General features: G+C 39.5%; 1 protein-coding gene across 5 annotated transcripts in view; it reads left to right on the top strand.

The window, feature by feature from the left end:
- The window catches only part of scn8ab (sodium channel, voltage gated, type VIII, alpha subunit b), a 52763-nt gene extending 30834 nt beyond the window's left edge, over nucleotides 1-21929 (top strand). For 3 of the 5 annotated variants that reach the window (XM_071495230.1, XM_071495227.1, XM_071495231.1), the window contains exons 13-28: nucleotides 740-872; nucleotides 1243-1481; nucleotides 2952-3125; nucleotides 3511-3867; nucleotides 3993-4166; nucleotides 4334-4627; nucleotides 6208-6325; nucleotides 6453-6607; nucleotides 7393-7566; nucleotides 11763-11885; nucleotides 14024-14308; nucleotides 14406-14459; nucleotides 14546-14683; nucleotides 15169-15273; nucleotides 15393-15663; nucleotides 16318-21929. In XM_071495230.1, the coding sequence (XP_071351331.1) occupies nucleotides 740-872; nucleotides 1243-1481; nucleotides 2952-3125; nucleotides 3511-3867; nucleotides 3993-4166; nucleotides 4334-4627; nucleotides 6208-6325; nucleotides 6453-6607; nucleotides 7393-7566; nucleotides 11763-11885; nucleotides 14024-14308; nucleotides 14406-14459; nucleotides 14546-14683; nucleotides 15169-15273; nucleotides 15393-15663; nucleotides 16318-17483 (3960 nt within the window). In that variant the 3' untranslated portion in view covers nucleotides 17484-21929. Of the gene's footprint in view, nucleotides 1-739; nucleotides 873-1242; nucleotides 1482-2951; nucleotides 3126-3510; nucleotides 3868-3992; nucleotides 4167-4330; nucleotides 4628-6207; nucleotides 6326-6452; nucleotides 6608-7392; nucleotides 7567-11762; nucleotides 11886-14023; nucleotides 14309-14405; nucleotides 14460-14545; nucleotides 14684-15168; nucleotides 15274-15392; nucleotides 15664-16317 lie in introns of all 5 variants that reach the window. The other 2 variants (XM_071495228.1, XM_071495232.1) reach the window with 1 other exon arrangement.
- The last annotated feature ends 514 nt before the right edge of the window (nucleotides 21930-22443 follow it).

Here is a 22443-nt window from a genome sequence, read left to right as displayed (position 1 = left end):
GTCTTGTTCTTTCACTTTCACTCTTTTCTGCCCTCCTCTCTTTCCTTCATGTCCTAATTTATCCTCTGCTCTTAAGCCACTGGATGGTGCAACAACAAATCTGAAACTTTTTTCCTTTAACAATATTTATCCTCATTCTAGCTAGCATGGTAGACCCTTCTTTTATTCTCAATCTACCTGCTTTTATCTTTTTACCTCTCATAAAATGTAGCATGGTGTAGCAGCAAATGATGTCTTGAAGTTGCCTCTGTTCTTGACATGCATGATATGCATGCAATTTAATGTTACTCACTTAGGGGTTGTAGCTCTGTTGTGCACAGTACATAAGGGAGGGTTTGAAAAATGTACAGTAAATTCTCAAATAACAGCCAGAATTTTAATAATGGCCTTTTACAAAAATATAACAAGTATTAAAAAAAACCTTTTGAAATTTGAAATAAAGGCTAAATGGATTAGTACAGACCCAGCTGTACAGACCTCAGTTTGGTAAATAAGAAGTTTGAGAATTTGCAGTGTGAATTTGAATGATGTATGGCATTTTTAAACAGAACAAAACAGGTAATTTGGGGGAATTGTAGAACTGATTTGATAATCTGATGTGTAGAGCTGCATTGATTACATTAGATTTTTCATCGTCTGAGCAGGCACAGAGCATCATTTAGAGTTTTAATGTGTTTGGCAAGTATGCAATCATGTGAGTACTATCTCTGACTGACATTATGTCTTTCTCTGAGTACAGACTACAGACGTGGAGATTAAGAAGAAGCACTCTGGCTCTCTTATGGTATCTGTGGATCAGCTCAACTCTTCCTTCAAAGGAAAGGACCGGGCTAACAGTCAGATGAGCGTGGTCACCAACACACTGTTAGAGGGTACAGATGGTTCTCATGTTTTCCTTTTTCCTTTTCAAAGTGCTTTAATCCCATGCTATTGAAGGTTGAAATATGATCAACATTATTCAGATTAAAACATTCAGTTTCAATCATCAGCCGTTTGATGTCAAGCTGTCAGCTGTTGTCTGCAACTTGTGGGCAGATTCTGTCTTATAAAAATGAGCAATTTATACAAGTTACCTTTATTGTTTACCTGATTGAGTTATGATCAGAATTCAATCCAGCTGAGGTCTAGAGAATCAAATGGACATTTTCCTTGTGCAGACAAGACATCCAAATGCAGATAGTATTTGTTATTGGCCAGGAAACTTATGGTCCACACAAAAAACTTCTTCATCTTTTCCTGCAGAGTTGGAGGAGTCTCAGAGGAAGTGTCCTCCCTGTTGGTACAAGTTTGCAAACATCTTCCTTATCTGGGAGTGCTGTCCCATGTGGCTGAAGCTCAAGCACATAGTCTACTTGATTGTCATGGACCCGTTTGTTGACCTGGCCATCACCATCTGTATTGTCCTCAACACCCTCTTCATGGCCATGGAGCACTACCCTATGACTGATCATTTTCAGGAAGTTCTCTCTGTTGGCAACCTGGTGAGAATCTGAAGCTCTTCTTTTGTCCGTTCCTGTATTGCCGCCATTTGTCTTTGTAACTTTTTATGCCTTGAACCTCATTATCTCTCTCAGGAGTTACAGAAGCATTGCAGGTTCAGTATGTCCCACCTACATAACATCAAACCAATACATCAATGCATCATTTGCTATATGCACTTAAGAATACACACACAGAGAGTGTATATAGGACTCTGATGGGGTCTCATTAAAGATTTAGTTCCATTTTAATGCAGCCAGCCAGCCTGCTCCCCAAACTCTCATCACCCCCACTCAGGTCACTCTCCTGCTTCCGTTGCATCCAGCTTACCTCAACTCTATTGAACTCTGTCCAACTCACTCTCTCTCACTCTCCTGTTAAGCAAACTCTCTCTCTCTCTCTCCCTCTCTCTCTCTCTCTCTCTCACACACACACACACACACACACACACACACACACACACAACATAGCAGTCATGATAATAAGGCTTGTCACTGATCTGTCCAGGACTGTTTTGGCAGAGTATATCTTAACCAGATGTACAGCAGACATTGTGCTCTGCCCTTGCTGTCTCATAGCACTGTAGCACAGCTGTCTTCGGGCAGCAGTATCGGCACAGGGCCAGTACTAAGACAGGAAGTGAGGTCACAGGGTTTGGCATTCAGTCAGGAGTGAAACAGGAACTGAAGTCAGAGGAATCAGCTTGGCGTAATGGATGGTGCAGTATGAATCATTGGATGTTCTCTGCAGCACTGATTGAGCACATGATTAGCTGTTGGGTGGACAATATGGGAAAGGCTCCAAGGACTACAGCTCTTCACAAGTTCTGCTGGAACACAGTGCCATTGCTCTATGACCTTGCCCTGTCAGAAAAGCTCTCACTCTAAGCAAATTCCAATACATTTTTAATCAGCACTACATCAAATGAAATGCAATGCAGGCAAACCCCTTTTTGATTCTCAAAATTTCCCGAAGACTTCTAGAATAATAATCCATTATTATTGACATTTTTAGAATATTATTCTAAGGATTTACAGCTTTTTGTCAGATTTATTTAAAGTCACAGTCCGTGGACATGAAACTGACACCTGTTACTGGTACTGTTACTTCCTGGAAAGCAGTGTATCATGATTTCATGCTGCTTTAGTAGGTGCAACTAAAAAGTCCAACCAATAAAGCAATCAGAAATCCCACTGAAACCCCATTGTTTTACACTTCAGATTCATCACTCACTGTGTACAACTCCCCTCTGTTTATTCTTTTTCACCATGAAATTCATCACACACACAATTTCACACAATTTTATGATGTTTAATTACATTTCATTTTGTGGGAACACTGTAAATGCAATTCCAAATTTGTGGATTAATTGTTATGTGCATCAATAAATAATAAATAAATAAATTAATTAAATTGTATATTTATATTTTAGATATAATAAACTTTATGTGATATTCTGTGTGGATCTACAGGTTTTCACAGGAATCTTTGCTGGGGAGATGTTTGCCAAGCTGATAGCCATGGATCCCTACTACTACTTTCAGGAAGGCTGGAACTGCTTTGATGGCTTCATCGTGACTCTTAGTTTAGTTGAGCTGGGACTGGCTGATGTGGAAGGCCTGTCAGTGCTCAGGTCTTTCCGATTGGTAAGTGGAAAAGAATAGAAACAGGGATGTCAACATCTGTTTACCTTCTCGCCATTATGTACAGGTCATGTTATTAATGAGAGATGAATGTGTCAGGCTTAAAAGAAAAAAAATCATCATCTTATTATTATTATTTTTTGCAAAATGCTGATTTCTCTTTATTATCATCATCATTATTATCATCATATCATAGTTCAGTGCTTGAAAGCTGCAAAGAGCTTCCATAACTAGTAAACTATCATAGAATTGTGTGTTGGTTATTTGACTAAACTATAAACCCTCTTGACGTCTGTATCTGTCTGAGTCAGTTCAAAGCCATACCCATTAAATCACTGTTCTCATATGAATAACTGTGGAATAATCATGTTTCCTGTTTCTCTTGTAGTTAAGAGTGTTCAAACTGGCCAAATCGTGGCCCACCCTCAACATGCTGATCAAAATCATTGGTAACTCAGTGGGAGCTCTGGGTAATCTGACCCTGGTGCTGGCCATCATTGTCTTCATCTTTGCCGTGGTGGGCATGCAGCTGTTTGGCAAAAGCTACAAGGACTGTGTGTGTAAGATCGCGCAGGACTGTGAGCTACCTCGCTGGCACATGAATGACTTCTTCCACTCCTTCCTGATTGTGTTCAGAGTGTTGTGTGGGGAGTGGATTGAGACCATGTGGGATTGTATGGAGGTGGCAGGACAGAGCATGTGTCTCATCGTCTTCATGATGGTCATGGTCATCGGAAACCTGGTGGTAAGAAAAGACAAAGATTACAAAGTGTAGATGCCACTGAACGATAGTTTCCCAACAGAGAACCATCCATTAACTGTGAGTACATGGGTGTTCCAGCTTTTGTGGTGTTTGTTTTTTTTTCTGAGGTCTTGAACCTGTTCCTGGCCTTGCTGCTGAGCTCATTCAGTGCAGACAACCTCGCTGCCACAGATGACGATGGGGAGCCCAACAATCTCCAGCTTGCGGTTGCCCGCATTAAGAGAGGGATTGCCTGGTTCAAGGCCAACATGCGGGTCTTTGTGGCCACAGTGCTCAAGAAGGTACTATATAATTAAACATCTATATGAATGATTTGGTTGTTAAATAACTTGAACTGTAATTGTTGTGAAATGAATGTCTGCCTTGGTCACATAGTTCTCTGTGATGGCGTCGGTGTTTTCTAAAAGCTATTTTTTTGTTCCGACTGTTTTATCACTCTGACAAGCAGCCTGTAGAGGATGAACAGAAGCCTTTGGATGAAATGTACGAGAAGAAGCTCAACTGCATTGCAAACCACACTGTGGACATCAACCGTGAACTGGACTATGCTAAAAATGGCAATGGCACCACCAGCGGCATTGGGAGCAGTGTGGGAAAGTATATGATTGATGAGGACTACATGTCCTTCATCCACAACCCCAACCTCACTGTCTGTGTTCCTATTGCTGTTGGCGAGTCGGACTTTGAAAACCTTAATACGGAAGACTTCAGCAGTGAGTCGGATGTGGAGAACAGCAAAGATGTGAGTAGGGAGGTCTAGTAAGCATGTAAGAATGGAAGAGATATGGCAGCGATGATGTCTTTGCATTTTTAGATTATAATTTGGGTAAATTCTAGCTTGATGGAAGGAGATTATGTGTTGGTTTTATTTTGGATGTTGTTTATTGGAGATCAGAGATACAGCATTTAGAAGTTCACAAATGTAGCTTCTAAATCAGCATAAAAATTTTGGCATGGACAAAACTAATACCAGGATACAGTTATGTTTACCAAAAAGGTGAGTTAAATCATGTAATAAGTCAGAGTGCATGTGTGTAAATGTGTGTTTGTGTGTGCCTATGTGACATCCTTTGATCCATTAAGCAGAGCTTGTCCGAGCTGCCACATGGAAGACATTTAGTTTACCTGACATCTCAGAACATCCATTTAGATGTGCCAGCTCTAACACTGAGCCTGAGTGCTGACTCTGCAGACAGACAGACAGACACAAAGGAAGTCCTGATGAGAAAACAGATAGAGGAACATACTGTTTACTGTATAGTATGAGTGTGGGAGAAGGGTAAGCCAAACCCAAAAGCTCGTAGAAAAGTCTAATGCATAGGTCACCTTGACCTGGTTTATAATAAGAAGAAAGGAGATAACGCAGCAGCCTCACTACTGTACCTGCACCAAGTTCATATTCCACTGGGCTCCCTCAACCAACCACACAACAGTTTCATCCTGCACCACAGCCAGCCACAGGGTTCACTGCAGGGAGTAGATACAGACAGAGCTGCTAGCAGCCAATCAGAAAAGCAGGGATCCATCTGGCTGTTTGGTCGAGAGACAGAGAAAAGAGGGGGAGAGGAAGAGAGAGCGAATGCGGCCTTGTGCTGACGACTTAAGATTATAAAGTGCAGTATCATTCTCTAGTGAATTGAATTGGCTGAGTGTCTGCATGTGCGCAAGTGTGTATATACTTTATTGCAATAAGGCTACTGTTTTGCTGGTGTTTCACTAGTTTGCCCTGCCTCACCTTGATCTATTGTTAAGATTTGACATGATTAATGGTACAAGCGTGGTTTTAATGTCTTACAATGAGAGATTTTCACATTCCTTTTTACTGGAGCTCATAACTCTGAAATAGTCCTCGTATTCAGAGCAATTCATAGTCTAATGTGTTAGTTAAATTATAATAGGTATCCAAAAATATACTTGGCATAAGTCTTTTGTTTGAATGTGTATGTACAAGCATGAAGCATTTGTTTTATTCTTTCATCACAAATGAATAAAGAATCTTTATATTCATACATGTATAACAATGATCAGCATTACCAATGCAATCAATCACTGGTCAAGTTTCATGACTTCCCTTTAAATCTATTAATAGCTGTGCAGAATAGGCAGAGGCAGAGGGAGAATTAGCTACACTACATGGATACAACATGTATACCTCTAGCAATAAATCATGCCATACATATATACCCAAAGGGGAATTAATGTAATGGCTGTACTGGCTTTTTGCCCTATCTATATGGATTCAGCATCTCATTGCTGAGCCTATAATGTTCTGAGAAAATTCAGAGGTTGAAATGATTTCTTTGCTCCCCTTGTTTGTCCTAGCTGGATGACACCAGTTCATCTGAGGGCAGCACAATAGACATCAAGCCTGATGTGGAGGAGGTGGCAGTGGTGGAGGTAGTGGAGGAGTACCTTGACCCAGACCCCTGCTGGACAGATGGTAGGTGGTAGACAATATCAACCAACAGACACAAATTATTATTAACATAAATGGCAGCATCATACATTGTGTCCATGGTAGTATTCATCAGTGTACATCAACAGTTGTGTTTTTATTTGTCATACAGAATGTGTGGCCAAATACAAGTGCTGTGATGTTCCCATCACTTTTGGCTGGGGGAAACACTGGTGGTTCCTGAGGAAGACCTGCTACCTGATAGTAGAACACAACTGGTTTGAAACCCTCATCATCTTCATGATCCTGCTCAGCAGCGGAGCCCTGGTAAGTGCACGTGCACACACTTAGGTGTGGGTGTTCTCACTTATCTATTCTCTCAAACATCATAATAATGTGACTACTAGTACTCCTAATTGTTATTATGAAGCACATATTAAAATAAAGTTACACAGTGATGTACACCACAACAATGAATTTAAGACACAACAACAATTGAGAGCAAAAATTAAGAGAATAATTAAAACATCAGTGAGATATTCATTTAGAGAAACTAAGTTTCATTTCCTTATAAGGTTGTGCAGGCAAGATCATCTCCTGCTTTTCTTCTGCAGCTGCTCTTGATATGATTGTTGCTAATGGACAGCAAAGTGCTGTAATGCACCAACCTTTCAACCAACAGAATCCAGCTTAGGTTTGCAGCTTTCTGGAGGGGGGAGGCATGTGGCCAAATCAAAACACTTATGTGCTGAAGGAACGGATACAGGCAACGGGGAAACGACAAGCTGAGGAATAATCAGTCTAGTTTGGCTCGACGAAAGGTTGCCTTTATCAACCACTTCACTATGTAAACAACTCATTCTGTGAAAAAAATATGACACAAGATGATTTAGAACAATGAACGTTCAAAAAGTGCATTGTTCTTTATGTGCATTAAAAATACCTACTGTTGGTTGATAAAAATCTATGCCATTTTTATTAGCTTCATAGAAATCAAACATTTAACAAAAAATCTGCAAGGTAAGATACATGTGTAATGTATCACTGGTTAATGCTGCTGAAAGAAATCACTGAAGCCACTGTCTGTGTGATGTTTGCTTGCTGCTCTTTAGGCCTTTGAGGATGTGTACATTGAACAGAGGAAGACAGTCCGCATCATTCTGGAGTACGCTGATCGGGTTTTCACCTATATCTTCATTCTGGAGATGTTGCTGAAATGGGTGGCCTATGGCTTTGTCAAGTACTTCACTAATGCCTGGTGTTGGTTAGACTTCTTCATTGTGGATGTAAGTACATTTGCGTACTATTTTGTTTTATACCTTCCTAATAGTGCAACAATATCATTTCATTTGGTTCAGCTTCTCATGATGATATGACGGCTTTGAGAGATTACCTCATTAGTCAACTGAACCATTTAGCAGGATTGTGCAAAACATTTTAGTTCAAACACAGATTCTGTGTTTAATTAGAAAAGATTTAATTCGAAAATAGTGGACCATCTACAAAAGTGGACATGTATTGTGATATTACAGATAAAGGGCTATGTATTCCTCACAGCGCTCTGCGTCAGTGTCATAGTCTACCTTTACCAAGGTGCCACTTTTGGGCCCCGAGACAGCAGCAGAGCAGCAGCCCTGACATAGTAAATATCTATAAGCTGCTCTAGTCTAGCTCTGAACTGCTGAGTCATTCATTGCTTCCCAACCCGACAATTACTATTACTCACATATGGTTTGCCCTTTTCTGCCGTTTGTGCATGATGAGTTTCTCACTTGAATTTCTCCCTGCGTCTGTATTTGAAAAAGTAAAATATAAATGACATACTTAAAGGCCCCTATGAAGTGGGATCCTTAGTTGAAATACAACCAGACTGAACATGGCAAGCTAGGCGAAGCTGCTGCCTCACATTTGTTTTTGTAATTGCATGTGAGAAGCACAATGGGATAAAAGGCAGAGAGGAATAGGCCAGCCATGTGGCAGAGTAAAGTTCAAATAAATGACTTTGAAGGGGTGGAAAATCATGATGTGCTAACCACTCATATTCATTAAATAAAGCTTATTATTTTGCAGACGTAGCTTCTGTACTGAGTTGTGTCATGTGTGAAACTTAACTGTGACACTCACATCAGCAAGGACTGATCTGCATTTGAATCGACATCATGATTGATCTTTGAACAAGCAGCTGATAGTGTGAGGTGTTAGGAAGTTGAGAGTTGAGGTGGGACATAAAACGGCGTAAGATCACTGTTAACCTAAGCCAGTTAAGACGGAAAAGACAGTTCTATTTCATAGGCACATGGCGGTGTTTGATGTCATGCCTACTAGAACAAGACAAAGTCACCATGAAATATTCACCACTTTCCAAAAAGTGACACTTTTCTGAGAACTTAAAGTCCTCTTTTTATGTTGTCTTAATATATTATGGTATTGTCATACAATGAAGAAGAATAGGGTATAGTCCACTATTTAGTGTTTCTCCCATTTTATAGTGTTGTCTGAGTTCCAAAGTGAAAATTATTGCACTATATAGTGGACTCAAATTATGCTGAGTGATGGTCTGCAACTAAATAATATCTACTATCATGCATGACCTAAAAATGTCCAAAAATGGACATTGTCTAACACAGAACTGTACAGTAAATAAATGCGGGCTGGACAGTTTTAGACAAAGCTCCTGACTTTTTTTTTCTTTGAATTCTGAAGTTTTTGTTTGTGAATATTGAAATTAAAATAATTCAAGAACTTTTTCTTTTTGTCCTAACTGTCTACTATCTTCTTCACATACATGTATCTGATGATGTGTTTAATGTTGTGCTAAGTCATGTATTGGTTGGTAAGTCATCCTTTGTCCCTTAACCACCAGTTCTCCACTGTCCTTGACTGTCAGGTGCCAATCTGTCCATGATTCAATATTAACATTCTTACCATGAGACAATGTCACGTGATGTCACATGATAAGGATGCACTAACATATGTTGTGTTCCTGCGGGTTTTTTAAACTTGTCTTTGGTTTTGTCCCAGTACCCACACCTGTGGTATTTGGGAGTAGTCAAGTGTCCACTGGTGTCATGAATTTCCACAACTGCCACAGTCCCCAAGAGTTTATTGAAACCATAAGTGTGTGGAAGCTTATCAGAGCTCACAGGGACATGCTTGATTAATGAAGACCCACACAAACTGTGGCTCACACAAATACATGGCACAATTGAGCTCAGATGCTTTGAAGATTTTATTTTATTTTGGCTGGTGTTGTTCAGTAGATTGTGATTTTTCAAACATGGCACACACTTGTGTGCCTCAGACTGCAAGTGTGGGTATTGAGGCAGACCTATAATCTCCTTTTTGTCCATGACTTCTACTACCTGTGAGTGTGTGAATTGTGAATGTGCTTCACGCTAAGTCAGTTTGTGCTTACTGAGTCAGCTAATTTGGTATCAAACAGTGGACTGCATTCTCATGTATGACTAAAAGCATCAACCCTCACGTGTTGTGCATAATGGTTAAAATGTTGATTACACAATATGAAGAGAATTAGTCCCGAGAGGGCACTGTGGATGAAGGAATTGGATGGACAAAGGAAGAGACCAATGCTATCCTTGAACACTGCTACTAGCAGGGCAAAAATGTATATACGAGTGTTTTTATTTGTCACTGCGATAATGAGTGAGATTCTTGACATTTACCATGCCTGTGTCTGGGTATATATAAATATACATGGCCTGGGAAGAACAAACAGGTGACAAATATAATGCAACAGTGCAGTAACCCTACAATCAGAACTACTGTGAGTGTGTAGTTGTTGAAACTGCACAATAGCAGTGACGACCCAGGGTAATTCCTTTTCTGTACTCCCTTTGTTGTGTTGGAATGCATTATATTGTATGGTGCTTCTGATTATTTTTCCATCCACTGTACATTATACAACAAATGTGGGTACAGCTCTGTGAAATATCACCAAAATGTTAAATGATCAAAATTTGCAAAATAACTTTATTATTTTTAAGTTGAAGTTTAGGGTATTGGATCGTATGTGTAATCAAAAAACAAACAGGTTAGATAGACTGCACTGAAAGTATGGGCTCTTAAGTCCAACCCCAATCCAACAGAGTGAGTACACCTGTGATTTCTATTTAAGGTTAACTGCAAGAACAAGGTTATAAAATAACCTGTGAGCACCACAGGCTCAGTTTTGGCCTGGGTTGGGTGTAATGCAGTATTGAAGAGCCATAGTATCAATAACAGAAGATGCAGTGCTGACAGTGAAACATGGAAGTGGACTTGTGCTGATATGGGACTGCATGAGGGCAAAAGGTGTAGGGGAGATGACATTCGTAGATGGCACTGAATGTTATGGAGTCCCACTGTTAAAGGGTGTACTGACTTTTACTGCAGTTGGTTCTTAAATATGAACCTTTTTATAGTTTAGACAAACATTTCTGTTTTTCTAATTAATTGGCTAAAAACAAATAAAGCTAAAATGGACACGATTTAAGTGAACATTTAAGTGATATTGAGCAGGGATGGACTCAGGTTCATTGCATAATTTATGGATATAACTTCCAATAGAGGAGAGAAGAGTCAGATTCTCCAGGTTATGTGTAGTATGTATCCAGTGCTTGTCAAACCCCTCTCCTGTTCTCCAGTAGAAAACCTCTGATAAATCTCAGTATATTCTAAAGTGGCCCATGTGTTGTGAAGATAATTTATTCTAAGTTTCCATCCGGACATCTACCCTAATATTGACCTGTCCTCTCTCTCACAGCAGGTGCCTATAACTGTGTCTCTCTTTAAGCTAAGAGAGACATTGTGCAGCTGTCGAGAGGGACTGAGGGGTCGGTGTTTAAGGGTCCAGGGTAAGGTTTGTGTGCTGTGTTGGGACTCCTACTTTCACAGGTTATCCTCTCTCTTCTAACCCTGAAAGTTGTCCTCAACCTTCTGCGTTTTCTCTCCCCTCTTTAAGTAAGATGCTCTCTGGTGTGGAAGCTGTACTGTTTTGTACTGTGTACTGTGTGTATATTATTGTGTCACATTGATTTAGTGTTTGTGAATACATCTCTCCTCTAATTTTTTCCCTTTGTTTGACTCTTTATCTTCTCTCCCTCTCACTGTGTCAACCACAAGTTTCTTTCCAGGTGTGCTCACTGTGCTGTAAAGCTGGTTATCACGCTAGACTGGCTTGCCAAACTAAACCAAACACAAACATAAGCAAACAAACACATAAAAAAGAAAAAAAGAAAACTTGGGTCATGTACACTTTATTGACCTTTGCATATTGTAACAACCCCTGTTTAACCTCATGTTATATAGATACATATATTTACATATATAGAACCTATATATGTACTTATATATATCTGTATATAACCAGCCATCCTTACAGTATATATAGGGTCCATCTTTCTCTCTATATCCCCTCTAACTATGTGGGTCCTCTCTTCCTTTGCCTCTGTCTTTCCCTCTCCTTCTGTCCCTATCTGTGTAGGTGTCTATAGTCAGCCTTATAGCAAATGCGTTGGGCTTCTCCGATCTAGGCCCGATTAAATCACTCAGGACACTGAGGGCCTTGAGACCCCTCAGGGCCCTGTCACGTTTTGAAGGGATGAGGGTAAGACCTAAAATACCAGGCAGCTGGTCCTTTCTGCATGCTGGTTAAATAATAACATCAACGCATGCTAGAGATGGCAATATAGAAATCTTTTTAAAATGTCTCTAAGGGGAAATTTTTCAGGTAACCCCTTTTATCAAAGAAAAGCTTTTTTGCATGGATACAGATCATCTCAGATGGTCATTAATACATCTGATTTGATTTATCATATTTCATTTCATATATTATAAAGTTAGTGCAATGTTAAGACAGTTTTCAATGAGTTATCCATTAAAAGTAACAACAATACAACGTAAAAATCTATCTCTATCCTTATGAAAGACTAGACCATAACAAGGATTTTGACCTGAATGATGCAACACATTATAATAATAACTCAGCTCTGAAGTATTCAGTATCAGCCGAGAGAACAACAAAAGGTTGGTATGAACCATCACACAAAACCTCTTCAAACTGAACCACAGGATGAGGTTAATGTAGACTGAAGTTATGCAGTCTGAAAGAGAAAACCAACACCCATCGAAGTGTTTCTGAGCTTCAGCGCTGCCTTGTATGATAGGCAAATAAAGTGATTAGTGCACAAGGTCAATTAAACGGTGCATAGTAATGTATTTTATAGTTTTACAGTGTTTATGCAATTGAATTGAATCTGTCCTTAGCTATATATACAGTTTCCATGTCAGTAGTTTTGATACCATGTGACCCTGGACGGCTCTGTGTGGAGTTTTGTTGAGAGAGCTGTATTTTCTATTTTTAATGTGTGATGGGTTGGATCAGCCTCTGGTTGTTACTGGGCAAAAAAAAAAAAAGAAAGAAAAAAAAAGAAAAAAAAAAAGAAAATCTTGTCAGTGTCTAGGCTCAGCATCTTCTGTCGCTCTGCCACAAGTGTCCTGTTATCTGATCTTATCACAGTTTGGCTTTGGCATTGTCACACTGGAAGATCAACAAACTTCTGGTTGCATACCCCCCCTCCCCCAGCCATCCTTGCTCACCATTCCTCAGTGAAATTCCTCACCATGATTTTCATGATCACCATTTTGCAGTAGTTTATGTGGATGTGTTGTCTCTATATTATAATGTAAGGCAGAAAGTTCAATTTTTTAAAAAAGCCTAGAAAGTTTTAACATTTGATGTTTGCCTATATAGTTTTGGTTTATTTGGCTTTCTGTTATCATTGCACCTCTTTGTTTGTAAATGCACATTCATATGGTGTCCTCTTGAAGCTAATGCCTCTATCTCCTCCAACATGCCCACACTACTTCAGTGCAGCGCAGCTATACAGTCACACTCACACAGTGCACAGTGTAATCCTGTAGCAGTTATACCACAGCCACTGTTTGGGTTTGCTCAGCTAAATGTGCTTTCTTTACGTTAAATAAGTAGTTATATTATCCTAACTCATCGTAAATACACAAAAAGTGAATGTCTGCTACAGTTAGCTATTAACACATAGTATATGTAATAGTGTGCAATTCATACATCCATACAGTCCTAAGTACAATATCTGGATCTCTAGGTAAAGAATATTTGCATTTTATTGGGGTGTAACAATATATCATTGCACAATACAAAAATGTGACAATATGGATGTGGAGCTGAAAATGGTTTGTGATGTAATCAATTATAACTGAATGCCAGAGGGCGCAATTAAATGTCATTCATGCTGTCAGAGCCGTGACAAGCTTACTGCCTTAAATATGTCCTTGTCATACACCAGACCTCCAAAATGAATCTGTTTCAATTGCAGCGTATTACAAACAAAGGTGGAAAATGTTACTGTAACCAAGTTCAGTCATTTACGTAGACATCTGCCAGAGCACATTGTGCACACAGATCATTAAAACTATGTTTTGAGAATGGCTTATTGTTAAGAATAAAAAAGAAAGTGAATCACAGTTGGACACAATATCACAATTTCAGTCCACTCCAGTATTGACAGTATTGTTACACCCCCAAGTATTTTACTGTTATGGGCTTAATTTGTACCAAGAAATCAGCACAGCTAGGGACTTTAATGGAGGAAAAGAATGTGCATTTCTGTATATTTATGTGTTTTTATGTGTGAACATCTTCATGCAGCACACATGGTGTGTGATTGCTAAGTTACACTGGTTCTGTTTCCATGCTGTTCTCTTCAGGTTGTGGTGAACGCCTTGGTGGGTGCAATCCCCTCCATCATGAATGTGCTGCTGGTGTGTCTGATCTTCTGGCTCATCTTCAGCATCATGGGGGTCAACCTGTTTGCTGGAAAGTATTACTACTGTTACAATAGTACGTCCGAGGAGAACTTCCTCCCTGATGAGGTCAACAACAAAACAGAGTGTTTTGCACTCATTAACGCAAACTTCAGTGAAGTCAGATGGAGAAACGTCAAGATCAATTTTGACAACGTGGGTGCCGGATACCTGGCACTTCTGCAAGTGGTGAGAAACTTTTTGCTGTTGCCTTTAATTTGTTTTTCTCTTCCGATGTCGAGTACTTAACCAGTTTTCTCACACACTCTGCCTGTCCATTTAACAGGCAACATTCAAAGGCTGGATGGACATTATGTACGCAGCAATAGATTCTAGAAAGGTAAGGGTTTCGCAGTTTTTAAGTCTGACTTCCAGATCAATGTGTAGTAGACATTTGTACATATTTTCACTTTTAACACTTCACAGGTGGAGGACCAGCCTCTCTACGAGGACAACTTATACATGTACATCTACTTTGTCATCTTTATCATCTTCGGCTCCTTCTTCACCCTAAATCTCTTCATTGGTGTCATCATTGATAACTTCAACCAACAAAAGAAAAAGATAAGATTTATTTTTCTCACTTTCACCTTATTAGAACACCCTGCCTTATAATTTAACATTTTGGGAAATGTACTTATTTGCTTCCTAGATTTTAGTTAGATGAAAAGATTAATACCACTCTCATCTCTGTCCATTAAATATGAAGCTATAGCCAACAGCCTGTTAGCGTATCATACTGGTAGCAAGGAAGGAAGGAAGTGTTAATGAATTTTAGAGGAACTGGTAGGGGGATTTTGTAATTTTTACACAGAATCAGGCTTGCTGTTTCCTCCCAGTGTTTGTGCTAAGCTAAGCTACCTAGCTGCTAGGAGTATCTTCATATTTACCGTACAGACATGAGAGAGCAAGAAAGCAAGAAATTGTTTGTGTTGACCCTGTCAAAACACAGTCAAATGAGCCCTTGTGCTAAACTGTATTTGGATTAGGATTTAAACGAAAGGTCAAACTCCTTGCAGATTGTAACCAAATTGTTTTTGTCCCTTTACTTTGGAGGTCAGGATATCTTCATGACTGAAGAGCAGAAGAAATATTACAATGCTATGAAGAAACTAGGGTCAAAGAAACCACAAAAACCAATACCCAGGCCTCAGGTACACATTGTTTTGCATTCTTCACCACCACCAAGCAGGATTTTAATTATGAATTTCTAAAAAAGAAATAAATAAAACAACTAAGTACCCCCTGCTCCGTTTCTCCCCTTTCTCCTCAGAACAACATCCAAGGCATGGTGTTTGACTTTGTGACGCAGCAGGTGTTCGACATCTCCATCATGATCCTCATCTGCCTCAACATGGTCACCATGATGGTGGAGACAGATGATCAGTCAGAGGAGACGGAGGTTGTGCTTTATTGGGTCAACTTCATCTTCATTGTGATCTTCACTGGCGAGTTTTTACTGAAGCTCTTTGCACTGCGTCACTACTACTTCACCAACGGCTGGAACATCTTCGATGTGGTTGTGGTCATCCTCTCTATTGTGGGCAAGTATTCAAAAGGGTTATTTATGCATGGGGAAGGAAATGTGGAGAAGCTTGACTGGAAATAGCTCAAATCCTGCCCATTTAAACAAGGGGTATGAAGCCACACAATTACTTTGGTTTTGACACATCTGTCTCTGAATTTCCGCTGCTACCCCTGTACAATGTAGGTGACTGTAATTTCAACTGTGTTTCTCACAGCATTGCACAATTACATTTGTACAACTCAATATCGGTGGCTGGACCAGTTAAAAATATAACTGAACATATCTATACAATAAAAAAAGACAACCATTTAACTTTGTGCTAAGGCCAAAAAATAGAAAATAGAGCAAGAAAAAAAATGAGCTGGTGAAAGTTGTATAGAAGTGTAACATAAATGAATTTTACACTTTGTTATCAATGATTGGAGGTAAAGGAAAAAAATAAATGCTTTTCTCTTTTTTTGTGTTCTATTTCTCTGAATAATCTACAGAGTAAGACCATGAACAGTTTTCATTGCACCTACTTTGTACAGAAAAACAATTATCCATGAAAACAGTAACTGTGTTCTTTGGTCCTCCTGGTTTCTAGGCATTGGGCAGTGTTTCAGTAATAACATCTCCTATAGCGTAACCAAACATATGTTGTATCTCTTTTGTTCTCTTTTAATTTCAGGAATGTTCCTGGCTGACCTGATTGAGAAGTACTTTGTGTCACCGACACTCTTCAGGGTGATTCGTCTGGCTCGTATTGGCAGAATCCTGCGTCTCATCAAGGGCGCCAAAGGAATCAGAACTCTGCTGTTTGCCCTTATGATGTCCCTTCCTGCCTTGTTCAACATTGGCCTGCTACTTTTCCTGGTTATGTTCATTTTCTCCATCTTTGGCATGTCCAACTTTGGTTATGTGAAACACGGGGCTGGAATTGATGACATGTACAATTTTGAGACCTTCGGTAACAGTATGATCATCCTGTTTATGATCACCACGTCAGCTGGCTGGGACGGCCTGCTGCTGCCCATTCTGAACTACCCTCCAGACTGTGACCCCTTGTTGGAGAATGCTGGCACCCCAGCAACGGGAGACTGTGGCAACCCCTCTGTGGGCATCTTCTTCTTTGTTATGTACATCATCATTTCTTTCCTAATTGTGGTCAACATGTACATCGCCATCATCCTGGAGAACTTCAGTGTGGCCACAGAGGAGAGTGCCGACCCACTCAGTGAGGATGACTTTGAAACCTTTTATGAGATTTGGGAGAAGTTTGACCCTGACGCCTCCCAGTTCATCACCTATGCCAAGCTTTCTGACTTTGCTGATGCACTTGAACACCCACTCCGAGTTCCCAAGCCCAACACCATTGAACTGATCGCCATGGACATGCCTATGGTGAGTGGTGACCGCATCCACTGCCTGGACATCCTGTTTGCCTTCACCAAGCGTGTGCTGGGTGACAGTGGCGAGCTGGACATGTTGAGGCAACAAATGGAGGAGCGTTTTGTGGCAGCCAATCCTTCCAAGGTCTCTTACGAGCCAATCACCACCACTTTGAGGCGCAAGCAGGAGGATGTGTCAGCCAGAATCATTCAAAGGGCGTACCGCTCCTACCTGGCTAGGCGGGGCTTTGTCTGTAAGCGCAAACCAGCCAATAACAAAGTGGAGAATGGCGGGAACAATCAGGAACAAGAAAAAAAGGAGGGCACTCCCTCAACTGCCTCCCTGCCCTCTTATGACAGTGTAACCAAACCTGACAAGGAGAAACAGGATGACAACAATGAGGGCAAGGGAGGGAGGAAAGAGAAAGGAAGAAACCAAAAAGACATCAGGGAATCTAAATGTTAGAACGTTGGATTAATAATCACAGTAATAACAATAAAAATTATAATAATGTAACTTCAAGCAAAGCGAGAGGAAACTCACCCACACAGATGTACAGATTATTTCATTTGCAAGTCAGAAAAAAATAATATTCAGTAATTTTGTTTACAGACTTCATTCTTATATTGATGCAGAGGGAAGCCGCTTGGTCTGTTACAGCTTGAAGACTCTTGAACTTCAGTCAAACCAAACATAATCAGCATACTGTGTGACATTGTTGTATCTAGACTACTGATCTTAACAAAAGGGAATGAAAAACAGACATGGAAATGTCTGTTGCTCACTTGCCACTGGTCTATAGATAAGAAACTCTACACCAAGAGGTGGAATGAAAAAAAACACTACAGGAACCCGGCGCCTGGATGCAAGTAATGGATTCCTATGGAAGACAGTGTTGTGATGGAAGAACAAGGATGCCACTTGATGCTGAAGGACTGTCCTCTTAGTTCTGTGTCATTTAGTACTGAAATGTGTGGAGGAGAAAATGACACACTCACTCTAAACAACAGAACAAACAGAAGGATGACTGGTGAGTGAAAGACACAAATGACAGAGAGCGTTGGAAGTACTTTTTTGTTTTATTAAAAGCTAGAAATTGTTAATTTGAGCAGCAAAAATGCAAACAGATAAAAAAAGAACAATATTCAACATTTTGCCCATGTCACTTAACTCTTCTACTCATTTTATCTTTGTTATACCCACATCAAAAATGCTTTTTTTTACATGGGCTTTCACACCAATTGGTTAAGGGTCTGTTTATTATGGGGTCAACTCGGGCCAAGGGCTTACATTTACTCAGAAAGATTTCCAAACAAATACATAAATAATTGTGCTTGTTCAATGCATAGAAATGACTTGCATGATGGCATGTTTTGATCAGAAATCTTGCATGAATTATCATAGTCCACAAGACACTAATACTCAGACCACACCAGTGGCTCGACTGTAAGATCGAGACATTGTCAAAATTGGAGAGTTGAGAGTTCAGAGTAATTTGTTTAATAATGATAAGTGATATGAGGGTTGGTAATCTAAAATGGATCCGAATTTTTATCTCATGACTCAACACATTTCAAATGACTATGTTTAAATTGTTGCCTCTATAGACAGAAGAATGGAACATGTTGGTAGATAATACCAACATAGTGGATCAGTGGGTGAAATCCAAACAACTAATTGCTGCTCTGGAGATTTTGAGTGTGTAAGATGTAGAAATGGATGTCTGTATGTATCATGGGATTGAAATGTTTGTTAATTTGGACTGAAATGTTTTCAAGGGCGCAAACTCTTTGAAACTGAAAAGCTTATATTTATAATTTGTATGCATCTATGTAATGTTCCATACCATCTGCCTTTAGTTTTGTGTGAGCGGGCATTTTGGGAGTCCTACTGTTGGTTGTGAGTGGTTTTTGGGGATTTCACAGGTATGGCAAACTCCTTTCTATTTCTGATGTTTCTCTATGGGTGGTTAGACCTTTCTGAAAAGGCTGAGAAGAGTTTGATTATTGTTTAGTTTACATCATTTGATGCAGTGCATTTACATGTGTGTGTGTTTCTTTCTTTATTTGCTTTTTTCCCCCTGATGTAATTTTCATGTTTTGGTGGGTGATGGGTCTTATTTTACACAGATTTATAAGTCACATCTGAGATGATGCTGAGGGAAATGGTCGTGTGTTGGAACATATTAGTCGGTTGTTAGCTGTATCCCATTTTAACAAGAAGCAGAAAATGATGAAGGGGTGATGAGAACATTGTGTGTGGAGAAGCCAAAGAGATCTGCCTTGTTATCCCTTGTTGCCCTTTGTCCATGGAGTGGGATTGGGTGAAGTATGCCCTGCCCATTCTGTTTTTTCGCTGTCATTATTAGACAGAGAGACCCTAGAAATGTATGCAATGCTTGAAAAATTCATCCCTTTTTCTCAGGAGATATTATAGATGTACTATTATGAGCTCTGCAACAAAATGCAAGTGAATGTGATGGGAGTATTTATGAAATCATGTTTGACTCTTTTGTGTTCTTTGCCATGTTGATGGACAATGATCTCGGCTGGCTGCCTTGTTTTGGCAGCCGCCCGGTCAGGGGCCAGTTTAGCGCTTCCTGCTTATGACGCTTAGAATTATAGGGCTAGAAGCATCTCAGTGAAACAGCAACATTTCGCTCGCTTGTAATGGTGGCGTTTATATTGATAGTGGATTACATTTGTGGTTAAGTCATTATGGACTGTAGTCTGGTCTCAATTAATGTCAGAAAACAAAATAATAATAATGTTCACCCCGATAGCAATCACAGGTACAGGAAACACTGTGAGGAGATGTCATGAAAGTGAATTGGGATATGTTGGTTTGAGCAGCACACTTTTCACTTCTTTCTGAAGCAGAAGTGTCATGCCCAGTGGATAGGCCCCACATTTCAGTATTTAACAACAAGTGCTCTGAGCATCTCATTTGCCATTTTTCTTCATATTGCTCTATTGCATAACAAATACCAAATAACGAACAGAGCACTGGATGCATTCTTATGGTACTGTGAGCCTAAGCACCACACCAGAGCTTTTGCACTTCCTGTTGTGCAGTGATGTCACTACCTGTTTATGAATAACTCCCTCATCCATTCTCGAGTTCTACGGTCCAGTTGCTGCATGAGATCTCCAAAATCAGTGTGGGTGTTAACTTGAACCAAATAAAACTCTGAATGATAACGCATAAAAGCTACTGCCGTCCATTTTCTCCAAGATCACCATGGATATACAGATTTACAGAAAGAAGCCTAAAAAAATAGACACACATACATCCATTCGGGGAAAAATAAAAAATAAAATAAATACAGTTCAGGCTATGTTCTATACGGCACAAACTGCAAAAGCTAAGAATGGACTTTTTAAGAAACTATAAATAATGTAATATATTATTTTATTTTAACGGCATGTGTAGTTTTTTTGTAAATACAGGATTACTTAAAAAACTACAGCTATTAATCTAACACTAAATATTAATAACCATAAATAGAATGGCTTCCAGCTGACACCCCTTGTCACACTTGTTAGGCTGTGACACATTTGTTAGATGGAGTAGATTTTTTGAGTCACTTTTCACAAAAAAGAGGGGAGTAAGTTAAAAGAATCTATGTTAAAAAGCAGAAATTGTATTTAAAACTGTATAAATCAATACGTACGTATACAGAGCTATATTACATATATATTATATATATATTCTTTCATATATATATATAGTATATATATATATTAGAACAATGTCTGTCACTCAACTCTCCTGTCCACTCCTTGCATTGAGATGAAACCAGAACCACAGAGTGTAACTGATCATGCTTCTTTCTTTGTGTGGTATGTTCAGAGAATAACCAAAACTCTGGCCTGCCCAGGATTTCTGCATACCAGGTACCAGTGTACAATGCATGGTGTTGTACTTGTACTGGCTGCTTCTGAGAATTGTGGAGCCTGCTTTGGTGAGAGGATTGCACTACCAGCAAACCCTTTTGTACATGTGTGAAGATGTCTTGCCCCTAGTTTCCTATATTGTACACACAAAGATATAAAGATGCAGACAGACAAACACACACAAGCACACACACACACACATACACACACAAACACACACGTGCTCATAGCATTTTGCAGGCAACTGCTGGTTAACCAGCGTGCCCCAGTATGAGCCACAGCTCACTTTGTGTGACAACTTTTTGCTTGTTTCAGCTCGGTCCCTGATCCATGTTTCCACTTAACACACTGCTGCAGTTTGGAGTTGATCTTTAATTTTGCTGTCACTTTCAATATGATATATCTAATGATTTAAGGGTTAGTTGTCTTAACTGTCTGTGTATTTGTTTATGGTGCAATATCTCTTAACGGCACGTGCCTTTTTAGCTTCCTATTTAGTCTGTCAATAAAATCAGCAATGAGGATCTCAAAACCCATGGGAGTGAATCAAAATGGAGCACGATAGAAATGATGTATTGAGTTCAAAATTAACTTGTAAACTGAAAACTCACCACCTAGATTAGACTGTCTGGACTAACATCTTGTAGAGTCATGTAGTACAAGTGCTCTCTCTGTGTGTTCTGTTTACTGGCTTCTTGGGCCAGTAAGAGAACAGCTTGCCTTCTGTTTTACACTTGTGTTCATTTCCAAATGTTGGTTTACCAATCGGTATATGAGGCCATTCTTTTGTAGCATGACTGAGATAAATTTCTTTTCTTTGCTGAAAATAGGCTAACTGAAAAAAAAAAACAAAAAAAAAACAACCTTTTGACTGTCATTATCTCTTGCCACTAATACAGTCAGAGAGAGGACGTGTGTTGCACAACCACATGGGACAATTAAATGAGAATCAGTGAAAGAATGTCTTCATTTGAGCACGAATCTATTTCCAAACAATAAAGCAGCCTTCCAGTTACACCTCTGGCTGGTGTCGTTTTTGGGTATTATTAACTGAATGACTGCCACTTTATCTTACAGAATATGCTTGTTGGGTTGTTTGTCATTTGCTGTGACAAAATGTAAGCATTTGAAATGTTAACAAGTTTAACTGATATAGCACACTTTGATGTTCCAAAGATGGTGACTAAGTTTGTGCTTCAAGCTTATAATCACCAAAATTGCTTGTTTTGGTTGCAAACATAGCAGAGAAAATGTTTGAAAGCCTCACATGACAGGGAGGGAAAGAGGCAGAGCAGCAGGAGAAAAATACAGTTTGTCAAGGCTTGGAAACAACATCACACTATACTTCAGAAAATACCATAATTGTATTGTTTTATATTCATTATATTTGCATTGCATTGGTTTAATAACACTCAAATAAGATTGAGTTAATGTGTTTGGGTGTGTCATGGTGCAACTGCACTGAGACGACTTTAAAAGCAGGTGTGTGTGTGTGTGTGTGTGTGTGCGCACGCATGTGTGTCTTTCTT

Source organism: Trachinotus anak, unplaced genomic scaffold, assembly GCF_046630095.1.
Source record: "Trachinotus anak isolate AG129_WGS33_773 ecotype Australia unplaced genomic scaffold, CSIRO_AGI_Tana_v1 ptg000013l, whole genome shotgun sequence".
Taxonomy (NCBI): domain Eukaryota; kingdom Metazoa; phylum Chordata; class Actinopteri; order Carangiformes; family Carangidae; genus Trachinotus; species Trachinotus anak.
This window is presented reverse-complemented; position numbering and strand designations above follow the sequence as displayed.